Below are 20,299 nucleotides of genomic sequence, written 5' to 3'. Positions count from 1 at the left end.
AGATCAGTTAGTGGTTAAATACAAGAACAAGTAACTGGCACTTTTGGAAACTAAACTCATGGACTGTGTTTATAAACACAAGTATCCATTGATATGGCAATTAAAAATTATCGCCTACTAAGCCTGTAGGCCTACAGTATTGTGTAATCTGGCACAACTACATCACATCTATAAACATACAATGCAATGTAAGTGGGAGATCCCACTCACCTTGTGATATTAGTTCCAGTACTTATCTACATAAATGTTACTTACCATTATGCTGAGCACCTCACTTGATGTTGTGTGCGTCATTTATTATACGTCAGGAGGAGCTTTCCCTTGACGATGAGGGATCAATTCACTGTTGTTGGCCGGTCTCCTATAGTACGGCATTTAAGGGGTGTCTGGTCGCTCAAGCACGACAGAGAAGTCCGCGCATTTATAACAAGCCCACATTGAAACGTTTCGATGCTCCTATAGTGACTGAAGTGGCAGGTGCTTTCCCTGCGTTCGCTTCCAAGATTCGAACTCAGAAATTAAAGTGATAAAGTTTGTTTTAGGGCTAAACTAGCCACGCAGTGACTGACTATATAGTAGTTCGCTACATCCAACAGTTTTTTCCCTCGATACAACTGCAACAGAAGAACTTGGAACATCAGCATTATTTTTGAATTAGTAGGAGGCTACACGACAAACGAAAAAGGTGAGTTAATAATTGTATTCATTTTATTTTGTCTCTGAGCCAGAACAGTCTAATGTTGGACTTGTAAGATACTTCCATTAATGTGTCTAATATGTCCATTCATTTGTCTAATATGTTCATATGCCTAATTTGTTTAGGCTAGTTCATGTCTAATGTCTAACACAACTAGAAGAAGAAGAACAAAACTCATTTGTGTATCAGGCTAATATATTCTGCATTTAGTTTAAATTCATATAAGCCAACATAGTTTAGACGCGCAAACTTCATGATTTGGAAAGCATCGATCATTTAATTGCTCACTCTCTTGTTTCCCAGCCCATGGCGGTATCAATGCGTTCCTTCTGGACGCTGGCTTTAAGCGCGTGCCTTGTGTTGAAGGTGAGTGCGGACTGCGGAGCAGACTGCGCATATTGTATTCACCACCTACAACTTCAACAGACAGACATCAACTCTTTCGTAAGTAGGCCTACAACTAAAACACAATATTTTTTTCATTTTCAGAACATAACGTTTGTATTAATAGGGAATTACTGAATGTCCTCTCTATTAGGCTATCTGCACGCGGGTTTCTCAGAACCTTTTTCGTAGAGCTGCTTAGATTTCCAAGACTTGGCTACCTACCACACAATAGATTTCAAACCATAGATGAATGTACATCACAATCATTCGCTGGTTTTGTGATCAGGCTATTTCCACTGTATTGATTACTTGGAAATTGAATAAATAGACGTATGATTTAATTATGACACCTACAATCTATAAGTTAATTAATTAAATGACATTAATTATGGGAATCAGCTGTAAAATAGATTGTGGGTGCAATACACTAACTAGAGCGAGTCAAAAGCAGTGGGCAAGGACTTGTTAGGAATAAACGACTTGAACCACAAACCACCATTGACTCTAAACATTTGACAAATTGTGTTTCAGCTGATAGCATTGATGGCTATTATTTTTGTAGCATACAAAGAAATACATTGTTTTGTAAATGCATATTTATTTGGCAAGGGAATCTTGGCATGCCAATAATTATTTTGGAAACAATGCAAGTCTGTTAAGTTAACATTTAGGAAAATGTTGATTTAAAAACAGTATGGCTACTGTAAGTGTACAGAGCAACCTAAATCATATGCTTAATTTTTGTTCAATTATTTGGATCTAAATTGTGCCAAGAATGACATGCAAACCTGCATGATTTCTCAAGACTAACCCTAATCCATTTGAATAGGAGAGTATGGACAGCCTAGTTTGAAATAGTGTACTTTCTATTTTCCACCACTAGATTGCAGTTAAGTATCATCCTTCACATGAATATGGCTCACTTTGACTGACTCTGTAGAACTATCATCTGCATTATATCATAATGTTGTTTTCAATTTACCAAAGTAGAATTATAGCAGATGGGGCATGCCCCCCCCCCCCCCCCCCCCCCCAATCGCCTCCTAAAGCTTTGCCTGAGGCAAAGGAGGAGGTTGATGGTGGAGAGAAGCAATGTCACAGACCATTAGAGATTGAGCTTAATAGATGCTCAGGATTGATTTGCTTCTGCTAAATGTACTACGTGGAATGGTGGAACACTCAAGGCACTGTGGTGTTTGTGTGGAGCCCCCAGCCTCCCAACTCCCATGACCAATGGCACTGTGCTGGGGGATTTAGAGTGACATTTATCACCCAACAGAGAGCACTTAACGTCTGATTGGCTGTGATCATTGGGTATCTCTCCATCAACCGTACTGTAGTTCTACCGCAAACCTGAGCACTGTGCTTTTCAAGTGGATAATGAGATTTATGGGTTATTGGAAAGGAGAACTACAAAGATTAAGGGTGGACAGTTGAAATATTGGATAGAGGAATAACCGGGTTTATCATCCTATGTGATCAAGTTAAATGTAAAGAAAAGAGTTTCAAAACACTGATCATTTTATTGCCTTATGACTTCTGATCTCGATCTCTCCCCCAGACATGTACGTTAGAGTGTGAAGGAGCTCTCAGCACCAAGAAGTCCTGGGAACTGTGTGAGGATGTCCTGCAGGCTAGAAATGGCGACAGTCCAACAGAGGGAGACAAGCCTACCACAGAGACCTCCAAGCTGGACAACAATGACCCACATCAACTAGTAAAGAAGTATGGCGGCTTCATGAAACGCTACGGGGGATTCATGAAGAAAACAGCAGAACTGTACGGTCCTGAACCCGACGATGTCGACCACGGCAGGGAGATCCTGTTCAAACGCTACGGTGGGTTCATGAAGAAGAGTGGCGAGCCAGAAGACACACTGAGTCTGCTCCGGGAACTGGTGAGGAACGTGGATGGCGGCGTGGAGAAACGCTACGGAGGCTTTCTGAGGAGCGCCAGACAAAGCTCTGACTTGGAGAACGGTATCCGAGAGCTGCAGAAGCGCTACGGCGGCTTCATGAGGAGGGTGGGCAGGCCCGAGTGGAGGGAGGAGCAGAAACGCTATGGAGGCTTCCTCAACAAGCGAGCCTGGGGGGAGGAAGAGGAGGACGAGATGGAAAAGGAACGCGTCGAGTTGGAAGATGTTCCTGATGTGGTAGAGAAGAGATATGGAGGATTCCTGGGATACTGACCTTCCTAAATACCTGCCACTGCTCAGTCATGTTCTGTTTTCTTGTCTTGCCTGCATTTTTACAGGTTTCTGTATGTGATTGGCTGTAGTAAACATACTGAAGCCTACATGGTTATTTTAGTGGTGTGACATACTGTAGCATTCACTCTCCATCTCTAAGAGACTTCCCTAAGCACTTCTCTGACCTCTGACCTCTGTGTGCAGTAGGCTTTGTGAGACTCACTATTTTCTCATTGTAGTGACTGATGTACCCAAAATAAAAAAGCTTCTCAGACTTATCAAACCGAATAAATAGCCTACAGTCAGAATAAGATATTTGCTAGACTGGAATACTTTTTCACACATCTTGCTTTACTGTGGTTAACGGCTGTCGATTTTCTAGATGCATCTATTTATTTTATTTTCTTGAAATCCTTGTAACCGCCTGCTTATCTGTATGTAGAAAAAATAAATTGCTCTAACTGCAGAATAATGTGTTTGTCATGAATAAATATGTCTTATTACTCTGAATCGATGTCAATTTATTTACTTAACAGTAAAGATTTAAGGCCAATTTATGTGGTTGTTCCAAAATTCATTACAAGTAAACATTTCAAATCAATTTGGTTAAAATTCAAAACAAACAATTCAAACAATAAGTAATCAATCCAACTTATGCTAATCAAATCAAAGGAAAAACAAGCAACAAAAAATAAAATGCATTCAATCACAAAACCGGTAGTAATAATCAGTCCATCAATTAGTTAGTCAGGGGCAGCAGGTAGCCTAATGGTAAGAGCGTTGGACTCGTAACCAAAAGGTTGCAAGATCGAATCCCCAAGCTGACAAGGTAAATATCTGTCGTTCTGCCTCTGAACAAGGCAGTTAACCCACCCTGTCATAGAAAATAAGAATGTGTTCTTAACTGACTTGCCTAGCTAAATAAAGGTAAAATAAAAACACCAAAAAAGTCAGTTGTGGTTGACAGTGTCTTTGTGGTGGGGGCTGGCAGTTGCTGGATGGAGGTTGTGGTTGGTTGGTGCTGGTGTTGGGACTGGGAAAACCTGTGTTGGAAACCAGGGTTTGATGATGGGGCTGGGGCAGTTGCTGGGTTGGGGTCTGTAGAAGGGAGGAAAGACAACCTGAGGAGCAGGCAGACACACAAGTGAGCCCTAAACCCAGAGGTCAATGGTGGTACTTCCCTGTGGCCTGCTAGATCTTTGGTCCTCCCTTTGCGCCTCTTCTGGTGTGGTGATGAAAAGTTCCTGGTTCTGGTCTGGTTCTGTTAGAGGGATAAGTGTAGAGGGTGGAGGGTATGTCCATCAGCCTGGGTTGGTGTTGGAGGAGGAGCAGGGCTGCACGCTGGAGGACAGAGGAAACTAACAGGGCCCAGAACCACTTGGCCATAGCACACTCACAAACAGATGGTAGGTGTACCTTGTGCCATCCATAGCTGGATTCCCTAGTGGGGAGGCAACCATGAAGAGCCGTCTGAGGAAAGTCTTTCTGTTCGGAGTGTGTTGTCAGGGTCATGACGGTGGGGTCCAGGTCTGATCATTTCGTTGCAGGGGTGGGGGATATTTCTGGGACGTCTTGATGCATCAAGTTATGGGTATTCTTGTCATCGGCACGGACTAGGGAGTTTTTTTATAAAAATAAACGGAATAGAGCACAGGCAAAATCCTAGAGGAAAACCTGGTTCAGTCTGTTTTCCAACAGACACTGGGAGACAAATTCACCTTTCAGCAGGACAATAACCCAAAACATAAGGCCTAATATACACTGGAGTTCCTTACCAAGATGACATTGAATGTTCCTGAGTGGCCTAGTTACAGTTTTGGCTTAAAACGGCTTGAAAATCTATGGCAAGACTTGAAAATGGCTGTCTAGCCATGATCAACAACCAATTTGACAGAGCTAGAAGAATTTTAAAAAGAATCCTGTGCAAATATTGTACAATCCAGGTGTGCAAAGCTTTTAGAGATTTACAGAGAAAGACTCACAGCTGCAATTGCTGCCAAAGGTGATTCTAACATGTATTAAATGTGAATACTTATGTACATTTCAGTATTTCATTCTTCAATACATTTGCAAAAATGTCAAAAAACCTGTTTTCACTTTGTCATTTCGGGGGACTGTGTGTAGTTGGGAGAGTCTTTACAAATATTTAATCAATTTTGAAATCAGGCTGTAACACAACAAAATGTGAAATAAATCAAGAGGTATGAATACTTTCTGAAGGCACTGTATATTTGTATCAGAAAATGTATTCTAATTAAACTGTCATAAAATAGTAGTAGAATTGTATATAGTTCAGGCCAGTGAAATACAAATGACAAAATAGCTATTGAAGTATTTAAATACATATATCAAATACATGTAACAGAAATACTGCCCATCGTTGGCACCAGCTACCTGCACTGTAAACCTGCAACAGTTTACTAACCACTGTACTTCCAGTAAGGCACTGTAAATTCTAGAAATACAGTATGTTGCTGTAGTTAGGTGTTCCAGTAATATGCTGTAAAAGAATGAGTGACATCACCGATTGAAACGCTACTAGCATGCATCACTAACGAGCTTGCTATTTCACACTGGTTACACACACACACAGACACACACACGCATACACAAAGGGGTAGTCATAGCAAGATTAAAAGACAAAGCCCTAATGGGGATGAATACATTGTGTCAACATTTGATGGCAGAACAGATGGCTTCTTCCTCAAATTAGCTGTTTCAGGGATTTGACATGTTCGACTCATATTGTCAAAATTGTAACAATGGAAGTTGAAAGGCAAATGTTTCTTTATTGTTGAGAACTAAAGAAGCCTATTGTTGAGAACTAAAGAAGACAAAAGGAGATGATTGTGGACTACAGGAAAAAGAGGACTGAGCACGCCCCCATTCTCATCGACAGGGTTGCAGTGGAGCAGGTTGAGAGCTTCAAGTTCCTTGGTGTCCACATCACCAACAAACGAACATGTTCCCGAGCACACCAAGACAGCCGTGAAGAGGGCACAACAAAACCTATTCCCCCTCAGGAGACTGAAATGATTTGGCATGGGTCCTCAGATCCTCAAAAGGTTCTACAGCTGCACCATCGAGAGCATCCTGACTGGTTGCATCACTGCCTGGTATGGCAACTGCTTGGCCTCCGACTGCAAGGCACTACAGAGGGTAATGCGAACGGCCCAGTACATCACTGGGGCCAAGCTTCCTGCCATCCATGACCTCTATACCAGGCAGTGTTTCTCCCTTCTTTTACACCGCTGCTACTCTCTGTTGTTATCATCTATGCATAGTCACTTTAATAACTCTACCTACATGTACATATTACCTCAACTAACCGGTGCCCCCGCACATTGACTCTGTGTCCGTACCCTCCTGTATATAGTCTCGCTATTGTTATTTTACTGCTGCTCTTTAATTACTTGTTACTTTTATTTCTTATTCTTATCCATATTTTTTTTAACTGCATTGTTAGTTAGGGGCTCGTAAGTAGGCATTTCACTGTAAGGTCTACACCTGTTGTATTCGGCGCATGTGACTAATAAAATTTGATTTGATTTGACATGATTTTTCATCCATCCAACTTCCATTGCCCTCCAAGAGTTGTGCAGTAGTGGGAATAAATAGTCAACCAACAATCATCAACAATTATTTCATATTTTAAAAACTTAACTATGCAGTATTAGTTAACAGTTTATAAACTACTTGTAAACACCTTAACGTAAAGTGTTACCGAGGTCCCCCACAACTCCCAACACCCACTGACCTTGCATATTACCAGCACAGTTGAGTAGCCTAAACATCTAGGGCTTGAGAATACAATAGCAAGGTACGGGGAGGCCAGTCAAGCTCAACATGCAAGCAATAAATCAATAGATGTTCTCACAAAGAAACCTCAAACTACACACTAGTAAATACTATTGAATACATGGAAAATAATAAAAAACAAACCGGTCAATCTTTATTGTCCCCAAACATGGTCTAGGCTCCTGCTTTATACTAAAAGGACACACTTTTTTCACGCCATTTCGATGCAAAGTTATTTTTGTAGCAGGTTAGGAGAATATTTTTATAAACTCTTTTCCTAACCTTAAGATCAGTCTCCTAACCTGCTATGTTCATCTCCTAACCTGCTGCGTAAATTCTCCTAACCTACTACTTGAAGTGGCGTGAAAATAGTGTTTCCCTTATACCGTAGTCATAAATGAGAACATCAGCACAAACATCACATTGCTTCCTGTGTCATGATCATTGTCTTGGTTTTAGGATACAAATAGATCTTAATTGTCTGGGCAGTGAATATAAAAGTACTTGAATTATTCATGTTAATTGATGTAATTAATAATTCAGTTATTTTATTAACTTTAGATGAAGAAAAAACAACTGAAGCTAAGATAGCATATGAAGTCTATATACATACATACATTCATGAGATTTGATTGATTTAGGATTATTGTCAAAGTAATTTGAATGGTAAAGTGTGTGTGTGTGCATTGTGTGTGAGAGGTGGACGGGCGATACAATTTTGCAACATGGACTAACATTGGCTACAAGATTGAGTGGACAACGGATTTGAAGTGGACGGTGGACAGCGGTTCCTTTTGACCGTAGCTATACACTGATTTTCTAATGCATGCATATTTGTTGGTCCTCAGCACAGGGCATCATCATGGGTAATTTTGCCTATGAGTCGCACCAATGAGTCGCTTGTGGTAAAATCGTCATCTCCCCACAATGCCTCTTACTAGGTCAAAGTTAATAGGTAGCCGCGACTGGCTGTGCCGATTTGGATGCGTTTAGCGCGCAGAACACAGACAAAGTGTTTGAAGAAAGGGAACCAATATTTAGCCTACAGATTAAGGTAAGTGTATCTTTATATTAAACTGAATGACAACTGATTAAACGGGCCGTTTCTAATATAGGCTGCTTCCATCAACTCATCACATAGAGAATGCTGAGCAAATAGGAGACGCGCCCTGCCTGTGTGCGGTTTAAAGCCATAGCCTGCGCTACGATATAGAATTGAACTTTGTCTCGAGGTAAACACGGTGTCGGTCCTTACTACCTCATTGTGCAAAGGTCGGAAAAGTAATCCTATAATAGGATAAGCGCTATTATTTTTGTTTACTTTGATGCTCAATATAGGTTTCTAAGACTTGCTCTCGTAAGGAAAGGGGTAAGTTTAACGCTGTGTAGCCGTATTTGAAGATATCAACTGAATTAGAAAACGTAGTATTTGTCGACATGCTATCATCCTTATTAGTTTTCTTATTCTAAACCGATTCTGACATTGAAGATCGAGGGAAAGTAAGCAATCAATTGTAATGGTTTTACCTTTATTAATTCAGAATAAGGCCTATGGAAACCCATAGGCTAACAGACCTGACAATGCTATATCATTTTGGGAAAAGAGAGACAGTTGTTTTTCCATGAACCATACCACCAGAATAGATAATAGCCTATGTATAACGCATCATTTAAATTTTAACTCAACTTTAATTCATGCGGTTTGATAGGTACTCTACTAGTCTTTAAGATGAACTTCGCTCTGGAGACGCTACAGGTGCTGGCCTTGTCTATATATTATAACTTGGAGGCACTTGTAAAACTCGTCATCCCTTCGCGGAAGAAGAGCGTTGCGGGAGAAACTATCCTCATCACAGGGGCGGGTAGCGGCATCGGCAGGCTGATGGCGCTTGAGTTCGCCTCCATGGGCGTAACGCTGGTGCTGTGGGACATTAGCCAGGATGGCAACAAGGAAACGGTTCGACTGGTGAAGCAAAAGGGCGCTGCCAGGGTCCACTCATACATCTGTGACTGCAGCAACAAGGCAGAGGTGTACTCGGTGGCTGACCAGGTGGGTTTTATGCCACCTGGTCAGGTATATGCTCTATATACCTGGCCAGGTATGGATGTTATCATCCATGTTCTACCACTTTCCTACAGCAGGTAATAGTTTGAAGGTCTGTAGTATTTTTTGACAGGCTACAGTATCGTATTTTTCAAAACATACTGTACACTGATCTTCGAAGTTGTAATTTGAGCTGTTGCAAATATACCGCAAAGCTCCTTCCCGAAAGCATGCAAATGTATTTGAGTGGGAAGATATTTACATAAATAATTGATCAACCCAATGTCTATAAGGTACAACAACTCAAAGGGCCTTCATGCTCTGGGAACACATTTTGAAAGACTCCCACACATTCCATGTCTGCTCTGTTCAGGTCCAGCTCATGATTACAGCTCAGATCCCACAATATTCACATTGCTGTGATCCAGTGCATAGCTATTGGTTAGATACTGGAGATCACAGTCATACTCTGCTACACTCTCAGAAAAAAGGGTTCCAAAAGGAGTTTTTTGGGGAGGGATAGGGTTATACCTAGAACATTTAACATCCTAAAGAACCGTTTTTGGAAGAAAGGGATCTTTGATGACTCTTTGACAGGCAAGAAAGGTTATACAGTTGTCGGAAGTTTACATACACTTTAGCCAAATACATTTAAACTCAGTTTTTCCACAATTCCTGAAATGTAATCCAAGTAAAAATTCCCCTGTCTTAGGTCAGTTAGGATCACCACTTTATTTTAAGAATGTGACATGTCAGAATAATAGTAGAGAATGATTTATTTCAGCTTTTATTTCTTTCATCACATTTCCAGTGGGTCAGAAGTTTACATACACTCAATTAGTATTTGGTAGCATTGCCTTTAAATTGTTTAACTTAGGTCAAATTTCGGGTAGCCTTCCACAAGCTTCCCACAATAAGTTGGATGAATTTTGGCCCATTCCTTCTGACAGAGCTGGTGTAACTGAGTCAGGTTTGTAGGCCTCCTTGCTCGCACCCATTTTTTCAGTTCTGCTCAGAAATTTTCAATGGGATTGAGGTCAAGGCTTTGTGATGGCCACTCCAATACCTTGACTTTGTTGTCCTTAAGCCATTTTGCCACAACTTTGGAAGTATGCTTGGGGTCATTGTCCATTTGGAAGACCCGTTTGTGACCAAGCTTTAACTTCCTGACTGATGTCTTGAGATGTTGCTTCAATATATCCACATAATTTTCCTTGTTAATGATGCCATCTATTTTGTGAAGTGCACCAGTCCCTCCTGCAGCAAAGCACCCCCAGAACATGATGCTGCCACCACTGTGCATCACAGTTAGGATGGTGTTCTTCCCCATGTGTGGTGTTCGTCCCCATGTGCAGTTGCAAACCGTAGTCTGGCTTTTTTATGGCGATTTTGGAGCAGTGGCTTTTTTCTTACTGAGCAGCCTTTCAGGTTATGTTGATATAGGACTTGTTTTACTGTGGATATAGATACTTTTGTATCTGTTTCCTCCAGCATCTTCACAAGGTCTGTTGTTCTGGGATTGATTTGCACTTTTCGCACCAAAGTACGTTCATCTCTAGAAGACAGAATGCGTCTCCTTCCTGAGTGGTATGACGGCTGCGTGGTCCCATTGTAACGGCTCTCGTTTGTTGAACGAAGATTGGACCAAGGCGCAGCGTGGTAGGCGTACATCGTCTTTTTATTGATGACACCAAAACAAAATAACAAAGACAAAAAACTAAGGTCGCGAAGGAGGTCGCGAACCCGGGTGTCGATGTTGTTCCTCCCTCGCTGCCTCCGTCTGCTCCCATGGAAGGAGATCCATTCCGGCCTGGATCTCCTCCCACGTCCAGGATCCTTTCCCGTCTAAGATGTCCTCCCATGTCCAGTCCTCCTGGCCACGCTGCTTGGTCTGTTTTTGGTGGGATCTTCTGTAACGGCTCTCGTTTGTAGAATGACCGGACCAAGGCTCGGTGTGGTAGGCGTACATCGTATCTTTTTATTGATGACACCGAAACAAAATAGCAAAGACAAAAAATGAAAGCGAACAGTTCTGTCAGGCACAGACACTAAACAGAAAACAAGATCCCACAAAACCCAAAAGGAAAAATGACAACTTATATATGATCCCCAATCAGAGACAACGATAGACAGCTGCCTCTGATTGGGAACCACACTCGGCCAAAAACCAAAAAATAGAAAACATACTTTCCCACCCCAGTCACACCCTGATCTAACCAAACATAGAGAATAATAAGGATTTCTAAGGTCAGGGCGTGACACCCATGGTGTTTATACTTGCGTACTATTGTTTGTACAGATGAACGTGATACCTTCAGGCGTTTGGAAATTGCTCCCAAGGATGAACCAGACTTGTGGAGGTCTACAATTTTCTTTCTTTAGATTTCCCCATGATGTCAAGCAAAGAGGCACTGAGTTTGAAGGTAGGCCTTGAAATACATCCACAAGTACACCTCCAATTGACTCAAATTATGTCAATTAGCCTATCAGATGCTTCTAAAGCCAAGACATAATTTTCTGGAATTTTCCAAGCTGTCAACTTAGTGTATGTAAACTTCTGACCCACTGGAATTGTGATACTGTGAAATATAAGTGAAATAATCTGTCTGTAAACAATTGTTGTAAAAATGACTTGTGTCATGTACAAAGTAGATGTCTTAACCGACTTGCCAAAACTATAGTTTGTTATCAAGAAATTTGTGGTGGTTGAAAAACGAGTTTTAATGACTCCAGCCTAACTGTATGTAAACTTCCGACTTCAACTGTACATACAACCATATATAATATTTCCCAGCATGCTCTATTGCAGGGAGATTTTCAGAATCGTTTGTTTTACTGTAATATTTGTGTTTTTGCATGTACATTGCTTGGTTGATAAATGTTATGCTACACAAAGAAACATAACATACAGTTTTCTATAATCCAATCTGTTAGTAATTTGATTTATTTCACCCGTTACTGAGATGGTTGTTCTAGTTTGGATGATTGAGGTAGTCTCAATTTTCAATCTTCCCTACCTTGGCAGTCATTCTGAATGCAGGTTGTAGGTGATTAACAATTCCACAATTGGATATCCTAACTCTGGCTGGATTGCAATAGGAATTACAGATAATTTTGCAAACCAGCATAATGTGATTTGCAGGCTGATGTGGCTTGTAAACCAGGAGAATCCTTACACCACTATGTTAGGGTATAATTAGGCCTCAAATAAAGGCCTTATGATATATGTAATGTATTGTCATAAATAATTACATTTTAAAGTCTAATAAGGCTGGTGGAACCATTCATAGAGAATTCTAGGAAGAACCCTCCAAAGATAAAATGTTTCTCGGCAGAACCCTTCACAGACGGTTCTAGGAAGAACCTTTAGATTATAAAATGTCTCTAGGTAGAACCATATACAAGGGGTTCTTTGAAGAACCCTACATAGATAGGGCTCCTGAGTGGCGCAGTGCTAGAGGCGTCACTACAGACCTTGGTTCGATCCTGGGCTGTATCACAACCGGCTGTGATTGGGAGTCCCATAGGGCGGTGCACAATTGGCCCAGCGTTGTCTGGGTTAGGGGAAGATTTGGCCGGAGTAGGCTGTCATTGTAAAATAAGAATTTGTTCTGACCTCACTTGCCTAGTTAAATAAAGCTTTACATTTAAAAAATATATTAAATAAAGAACCCTCTGCAAAGGGTTCTACCCAGCACCAAAAAGGGTTCCCCTATGGGAACAAACCAAAGAACCCTGTGTGGTTCTACTTAGCACCTTTTTTTTCTCAGAGATTAGTGCTAATCTGTGTGATCTATGTGTGGTAGATTTAGGCCCAGTTCCATTTATGTTCTTATCCTGTTACTTCTATACAGCATGCTATATTATGTGTTGATTGCCAGGTGAAAAGGGAAGTGGGAGACGTGACAATCTTGATAAACAATGCAGGCATTGTCACAGGGACGAAGTTTATGAATGCTCCCGACAGCCTGATTGAGAAGTCTATGGAGGTCAACTCCAATGCTCACTTCTGGGTGAGTTGGAATTTTATCATGAACATTTTGTATTTTTCTACGACAAGTCAAATCAAAATCAAATCTAATCTCATTGAATTTATCAAATGCCTCGTATACAACAGGTGTAGATTAACAGTGAAATGGTTAAGGGTCCTTTTCCAACCATGCAGAGTTAAAGATATGATATAAGAAATAGAAAATAGGAATAGTGACACGAAGAATAGCACACAGTGAATAATGAAAAACAATAACATGGCTATATACAGCGAGTACTAGTACCGAGTCGATATGCAGGGATACGAGGCAATTGAGGTAGCTATGTACATATTGGTAGGGGTAAAGTGACATAGATAATAGACTGAGCTGTAGCAGCAGCGTATGTGGAGCAGTAGAAGCAGCGTATGTGGTGTGTGTGTGTGTGTGTGTGTGTGTGTGTGTGTGTGTGTGTGTGTGTGTGTGTGTGTGTGTGTGTGTGTGTGTGTGTGTGTGTGTGTGTGTGTGTGTGTGTGTGTGTGTGGCGTCAGTATGCATGTGTGTGCATTTTATGTGTTTGTGGGCATAGTGCGTGTATGTGTGTGTTGGGGTGTCAGTGCAAGTATGTGTGAGTGTGTGGTTATAGACCAGTGTGTGTGCATAGAGTCAGTGCAAGAGAGTTAGTTAAAAAAGGGCCAATGCAGGTAGTCCGGGTAGGGTTAGGGTTGGGAGGCTTGGGTGTTGAAGGTGTTTAGGGTCCTGTTGGTTCCAGACTTGGTGCACTGGTACCGCTTGCCATGCAGTAGCAGAGAGAACAGTCTATGGCTTGGGTGGCTGGAGTCTTTGAAAATATTTTGGGCCTGACACCGCCTGGTATAGAGGTCCTGGATGGCAGGGAGCTTGGCCCAGCGATGTACTGTGCCGTACTCACCACCCTCTGTAGCACCTTGCGGAATGGGTGCTTTGCAGTTGCCGTAACAAGCGCTGATGCAGCCAGTCAGATGCTCTCAATGGTGCAGCTGTAGAACGTTTTGCGGATCTGCAGTGCCATCTTTTCAAGTCTAAGAGTAAAAGGATAGCATAGAGAATGATAGATGGCCTAAGCCCACAGGATGTGCCAGAACAGCCTATGGAAATAACGCTAAACATAACACAACATGCTCATATCAATATAGGTGTAAGATAAACATAAAATTAAAAAATACTTAGACAAGGAGAGACAAAGAACATGTCCAAATATCAGTGCGCATGGGGTATTTTTGTATTATATGCATAGCATTTCGCCAGCAAAGTAATTCTCAACCATGATCATCTGTTTTCCCCCAGACTTACAAAGCATTTCTCCCTGCAATGATAGCCAGTAACCATGGTCACCTGGTGAGCATCGCCAGCTCTGCTGGACTGATTGGAGTCAACGGCCTGGCAGGTTAGATATACTCATCTCACTCACTACCCCTCTAAAGTGGGATATAAATATTTTACCCAACATCACATACCCATGTACTGGTTAGTTTGTGTTAACAAAAAGTGTGAGTGTGAACACTCAGAGTAATGCACTCCCATTCCTCTACTCTCTGTCTGTGCTCAGATTACTGTGCCAGTAAGTTTGCGGCTGTGGGCTTTGCTGAGTCTGTGGCGCTGGAGCTGCTAGCGACAAAGAAAAACGGAGTGAAGACCACCATCGTGTGTCCCTTCTTCATTAACACGGGGATGTTTGACGGCGCTATCACCAAGTGGGTCCACCGTTCTGACACACACACACACATACCCAGAACACGTTTTGCTACCATAAGCTCTATTAGAGGAAGTGCTGCGACTGTAGACACAATATGGAAATGTGTACAATGTTGCACTGCGCTGTGTGTAGTAGCAGTGTGTAGCTAAGCAATAAAATGCTTGCTCTGCTTCACTTTGCTAGGAGGTGAAATTCTACTTTGTAACTGTCTTGAGCAGTAAATGTATAAGATTTAGACCAGGGAGTGGAAATACAATTAATGGCAGTATACCATGGTGTGTAGATGACCTTCAATTATTGTCTAGGCCGGGGCAACCTCGCCCTACTAGTTATGTGACACCACCATAGATGCCATGGAGCCAGCTCTACCTGGACTGCCTAGGGCCATGTCCTTAGATGTCGCTAGTGATCATGGCCGTTTGAGTGGTGTGTGTGTGTGTGTGTGTGTGTGATGTCAGAATGAGTTACAAAAATGCCAGCGTCCCTCAGTCTTGCTCTTAAGCTCTTTGGGCCCTTCCATTTTCTCACTTTATTATTCATGCTGCTTGGTTCAGCTTTTTACTGGCCACAGAGCAGAACAATGCCTACCACATCCTGTTACTCAGACACTCAGACACACACACACACACACTGTAACATTTCTGAACAAAAATCAGGACCTAATCACGATGAGATTTGAATGAGATTGTAATGCTCTGATGTTGAAAGTCCCCACACAAAAGTCCTGTTTTTATCAAGTTGCTACAATGGTTTTTAAAAAATGTATGGGTTCCTTTGAAAAAGTTTGAAAAATGTATGGGTTCCTTTGAAAAAGCCCTTGATTTCCAAAGAGATATTTGTTCTCCAAAGTGTATGGGTTTTATGTCTTTTAAGGAACAGACTGAAGGCAGAAACTGATTACAAAGTACAACGTTCATCGTGGCATAACATTTTGAAGGATTTGAAGTGAAATGATAAAGGGGCTTAGACAATCATTTTTGAAGGCGTCAGTGCATGCAGTGTGTTTTTAGATGTAGATTCACACTAGAGAGTGCCAGCCCATTACTTTGAACTGCTGATCAGTGAGAGAAATGATTTGTTTGGTTTTGGGTGCTTCCTGCAGATGGCCCGTTCTCATGCCCATCCTGGAACCTGACTATGTGGCCAAAAGGATCGTCTGTGCTATCCAAACTGACCAAGTGTACCTGTATATGCCTCGGATCCTCTACCTCGTCCTCGCCCTCAAGAAGTAAGAACTGTACCAAACACTATGCAGGATTTACAAAATGGACCCCCAGGCCCTAGCCGCTACCTCCCCAGCCTCAGTTGTCTTTTAGGTTTAGATGTAATCAAACAGGTTTTCTATATCTTTGTTTACACAACCACAGCAGTCATGTGTCATATTAAAAAAAAATCAGCATCTACCTGTGGAGGGGGTCTAGCTGCTACTAGTACCCAAAAGCATTCTGCATGTTCGACTACCGGGTAAAACAGATACATTCCATTCTACTTGAAATATACTAATTGAAAGGGGGATACCCAGTCAGTTGTACAACTGAATGCATTCAACTGAAATGTGTCTTAAAAGTGTATTTATTTGTATTTATTAAGGCATTATTATGATCCACCCAACACTGACTTTCAAACCTTTGTAATCAGCAATGACCTAGATTGTTGACACAACAAAAATGTATGGAGAGGACGCAACAGATAAAACTGTTGACACTGTGGACTGAGAACAGTGGTGTAGTGAAGGGTGAACTCACGTTAACGCAGTTCACGCACATTTTTTATTTTGACAAGCGGATACCCAACCTTTGCGCAAAAAATGCATTGAAAGTATAGGGAGCGTTACTTTACTTTCCGGGCTCAATTAACCAAATCCACATTGCAGTATTTTTACATCAAAATAGAAACATGGTGGTTAAACAGCAGAATGGTTTAGGGACCTATGTGTGCGCAGAAGCAAGAGTTGGGTCAATAAAGCCATTGCATGCATAAACATTGTTGTTTGTCCCTAAACTGGACAGACACCAACCAGATTGATCCGGTACGAACGCAGATGAGCAAGCCCTCATTGTGTCAAATGGTGTGGGGGCTATAAGCAAAAGTGCAAATATTTCTATCACAGGGACTGAGATTGAGAGTGGAGTGAGAGAAATTGAGAGCTGGAACATGTTGTTTGTGGTGGTGCTTGTCTAAACACTAGAAATTGCTCTAGAGATCTGAGTGATTAATGCAGGCCTGCCACAGAGGATACTTGACCTGACAGCTGCCTAGGTGGAAAGGTGCATGTGTAAACAAAGAGTGGAGAGGAGGTTGCGTGAGAGACAGGCGGGTAGCGGGCAAAAAACGCACACGCAAACACACAAATAAGTGCACACACGCATCACACACATACTTACAGTACACTCGACCGCACGCACATACAACTTTCCGACATGTACATGAACTCGCATACACCCATCCATGTGTACATATTTCACACAATAAACATGAACACGCTCACAGAAACAAGGTGACATACACCACACGATTACATGTCAAAATAACTGTCTATGTACCTGTAGCCACTATGTCATGTTTATTTAGTGTTTAAGGATGTGCTACGAATGCTTTGGATAGTAGTTCATGTTAATAATTTGTATCAAACACTATAAACACAGGCATTGGGTTCAGAGGTGGCAGGGGAAGGTCATAACACGTGAGTGATTACAACACAGCTCAGACAGGAACTGAGAATGTAGACAGGCATTTTCTCTATCACAGACTGCTTCTCTGCTGTAACATTGGGACAGAGTTGAACTTTTTAGTAGGACTATGACCCCATTGCAAGAGGGGAATAATATTTCAACACACCCCCACACACACTTGCTAATCTGAGCACACTGTTTTATCTAAGGATTCACTGACATTAATTCTAAACTGCATCTGGGCCCTTCAGTACCTTCATACAGGCGTAAAACTCCCACTCTTCATGGTGCATTTTTTAAGAAATCCTATTGCTAATTACCTATTGCAACTAATTTAATGAAAATGTATTCCTTGAATTTGATTGAAGTGCCAAAAATGCATAAATTGGAGAGATGATTAACTCACAAAAGAACCTGGATTCTAAGGTGGACATTTAGTCAGTTGGGCTTTAGCTGGAAAGCCCTCCATGAATGAGAGCACCTCAGAGAGAGAGAGAGAGAGAGAGAGGGAGATAGGAGAGAAAGAGAGAGAGCAAGAGAGAAAGAGAGAGAGAGAGATGACTCACCTCCTATTCCTCCTGTATCAATTGTAATCAAGCTCTACTTCCGTATGGAAATCTGTATGGAAATCTGCACACTGCCACAAAGCCTTTGATGGTTCCTATTGTAATTTTTTCCAAAAAATGATTGTAAAAGTTAATGTGGTGCATGATCATATGGAGTCCCTAGCATTTATGTCAGTCATAAAGGCATTTTATGTTTGATTATTGATGTTTGAAGTGCAGCAGTTCTTCACAGAATGGCTTTACTGCACATATACATGACGTACAGTATATGTACATGACTATTCAATTATTTTGTTCTGTATTTATTGGGTTTTGTGCGTTTGGAGATAAAAAAAATAGGTCAATAATTCACAGCTGCTGTGAAGTTGAATAAATAACCCCTGTCTCTTTTTATCACGTGTGTTCTCTTTTCACAGCATTTTGCCCACTAAGATGGGGCTCCTCTTGGGAGACTACCTGGGGGCATTCAATTTCATGGATGCATTCAAAGGCCATGGGAAAAAGGACTGAAGCATTCAATAAGTGCTCAGGGGGGGGGGGGGTCTCAATCCATTTCCCGCATGAAGTGCTACAGTTTACAACCCTTTGTGTATCTAGACTACATTTTAATAAGCTTTTCTAGCTTTTATAATGGAAGTAATATGCATATCCTACATTCCAGTGGCTAACTGCCTATACATGTACATATATGAAATTCACTGTAGAATTGAATTGTTAGTGCACAAATAATTATCGCCTATGAAGGATGTTTTAAAGAGCCATTGACAGTATACAGAGATGATGCACTCGTATGAAACTATGGTTACTAATTCTACCATATATGTTGTTACCTTTTGTTTGACTATTGTGTGGGAATACAGTATGAAGTAAATGTCTGTTCTTTTACGTCCAATGAGATTTCTGTCCTGAGAGTCACTTGAAATGTATTAATTTACAAAAGCTACTGCTTTAAAGTGGTTGTTGAATGATTTCTTGCTTTTATGTATTTTAATCGAAGTATATGCATTGTTAGCCTTAATTATATTATAGTCTTATTATGTAGCTTGTTCAAAAGTATCCGCATCAAAAATGTAGTTGGGATATATTGCCATGGCAGTAAAGCTGCAAAGAAACTTTAATAATATGCCAAAGTACACTTTGAAGGTTGCTGATGTTTCAACTCGTTATTTGATAGTATGAAATTATGGACATATCATCATTATTCATTTACAGGTGCAGCCATGGTTATCTTTTCAGATAATCCCAATCGTATATCATGTCTTAATGATTTACCATGTATACCTCATATTAATCTTTGCTTGCTGGAAAGTTAAATGTTTGGAAAGCTTTACAACTGTCTGATCGCATAATAAAATACATGATCTCAAATTAACATACATGGTTTATCTTCTTTATGGCATTGAAAAAAAGTAGGACATCTGTTCAAAGTAATAGATTGGCACTGAGTAAGAGACATTCTTTGCTTGATTGCTTGTTTGATAATGAGTGCAACTTAATCGGTATTCTGAGAGCCACAATGTTGTAGTGCACATCTGCTGTGTGCAGGGGATTGTTGATTATAGGCATCATCTCAACATTTGCCATGGAAAAACACACTCTAGGAATCAGCAGATCAGGTGGATCCTCACAGTCTGACAGTGGTCAGTCACCATTAAAACATTAAACAACCGTACTTATCCTTCGCCGTTTCGAGGGGAAACCAACATTGCTGTAGACCTCTATAGCCAGATTTGAGAAAGCAGGGTAATGTGTGGGTGGCTCCGTCAGTAAAGCAACAGCACCACCTAGTGTAAATGGCTCTGAAACACTAATGCAAAACAATAGCACTGGCATACAGCCGACACTACATGACATGATAAAAATGTGTCGGAATACAATACAACTGAAGCTTTTCAAATGTGTTTTATTGTATCAAGTCATAGGCTATTACCTTACATAATGCATGCACTTGAAACAATCAAACAAAGTTAAATATTTTCCCTAAATTAGCCTGGTCCCAGATCTGCATGTGCCCTCAGAGTATGTGATTCAAAATAATTGCCAACTGAGATTCCAAGGGATTTAGCTAACAGCATATACTGTATGTGATGGTGTAAACACTGCGGCAACATGGATTATTGAATCAGAATATGACCCACTTTACTCCTGGCACTCATTTATTTAAGCCTGCCCAACAGAGTAGACGTTTACATTGGAAGACTGTTTAGCATAACAGCGAATCAGATCTTGGCCAAAGCACATTTG

The 20,299-nt window shown here is 41.1% G+C and overlaps 2 protein-coding genes across 4 annotated transcripts; both read left to right on the top strand.

Annotated features, from left to right (window-relative positions):
* The first annotated feature begins 423 nt into the window (after positions 1-423).
* penkb (proenkephalin b) lies at positions 424-3,775 on the top strand. Its single transcript, XM_071331176.1, has 3 exons — positions 424-685; positions 1,001-1,141; positions 2,646-3,775. Exons 2-3 carry the CDS (start codon positions 1,004-1,006, stop codon positions 3,270-3,272), a joined length of 765 nt encoding a protein of 254 aa, XP_071187277.1. The 5' UTR covers positions 424-685; positions 1,001-1,003; the 3' UTR covers positions 3,273-3,775.
* A 4,236-nt stretch (positions 3,776-8,011) lies between these two features.
* Positions 8,012-19,427, top strand: sdr16c5b (short chain dehydrogenase/reductase family 16C, member 5b). Of its 3 annotated transcripts, none has more exons than XM_071331170.1 (7): positions 8,012-8,124; positions 8,780-9,120; positions 12,996-13,127; positions 14,409-14,508; positions 14,671-14,815; positions 15,920-16,045; positions 18,472-19,427. In XM_071331170.1, the coding sequence occupies exons 2-7, from the start codon at positions 8,800-8,802 to the stop codon at positions 18,563-18,565; spliced, it is 918 nt and encodes a 305-aa protein (XP_071187271.1). In that variant the 5' UTR covers positions 8,012-8,124; positions 8,780-8,799; the 3' UTR covers positions 18,566-19,427. The 3 variants fall into 3 exon arrangements, with proteins under 3 accessions (XP_071187271.1, XP_071187273.1, XP_071187274.1); XM_071331172.1 differs by lacking the exon at positions 8,012-8,124 and adding an exon at positions 8,308-8,439; XM_071331173.1 differs by lacking the exon at positions 8,012-8,124 and adding an exon at positions 8,454-8,570.
* Positions 19,428-20,299: the final 872 nt, after the last annotated feature.

Source organism: Salvelinus alpinus, chromosome 10 (assembly GCF_045679555.1).
Source record: "Salvelinus alpinus chromosome 10, SLU_Salpinus.1, whole genome shotgun sequence".
In the NCBI taxonomy this organism is placed as follows: domain Eukaryota; kingdom Metazoa; phylum Chordata; class Actinopteri; order Salmoniformes; family Salmonidae; genus Salvelinus; species Salvelinus alpinus.
This window is presented reverse-complemented; position numbering and strand designations above follow the sequence as displayed.

What these genes read in the sequence shown, in the direction of transcription:
- penkb (XM_071331176.1), top strand. Translation starts at nt 1,004, where the DNA reads ATGGCGGTATCAATGCGTTCCTTCTGGACGCTGGCTTTAAGCGCGTGC. An exon ending in AGACAGACATCAACTCTTTC is followed by an intron (nt 1,142 to 2,645) that starts GTAAGTAGGCCT and finishes TCTCTCCCCCAG; the next exon opens with ACATGTACGTTAGAGTGTGA.
- sdr16c5b (XM_071331170.1), top strand. Translation starts at nt 8,800, where the DNA reads ATGAACTTCGCTCTGGAGACGCTACAGGTGCTGGCCTTGTCTATATAT. An exon ending in TTTGACGGCGCTATCACCAA is followed by an intron (nt 14,816 to 15,919) that starts GTGGGTCCACCG and finishes TGCTTCCTGCAG; the next exon opens with ATGGCCCGTTCTCATGCCCA. An exon ending in CTCGTCCTCGCCCTCAAGAA is followed by an intron (nt 16,046 to 18,471) that starts GTAAGAACTGTA and finishes CTCTTTTCACAG; the next exon opens with CATTTTGCCCACTAAGATGG.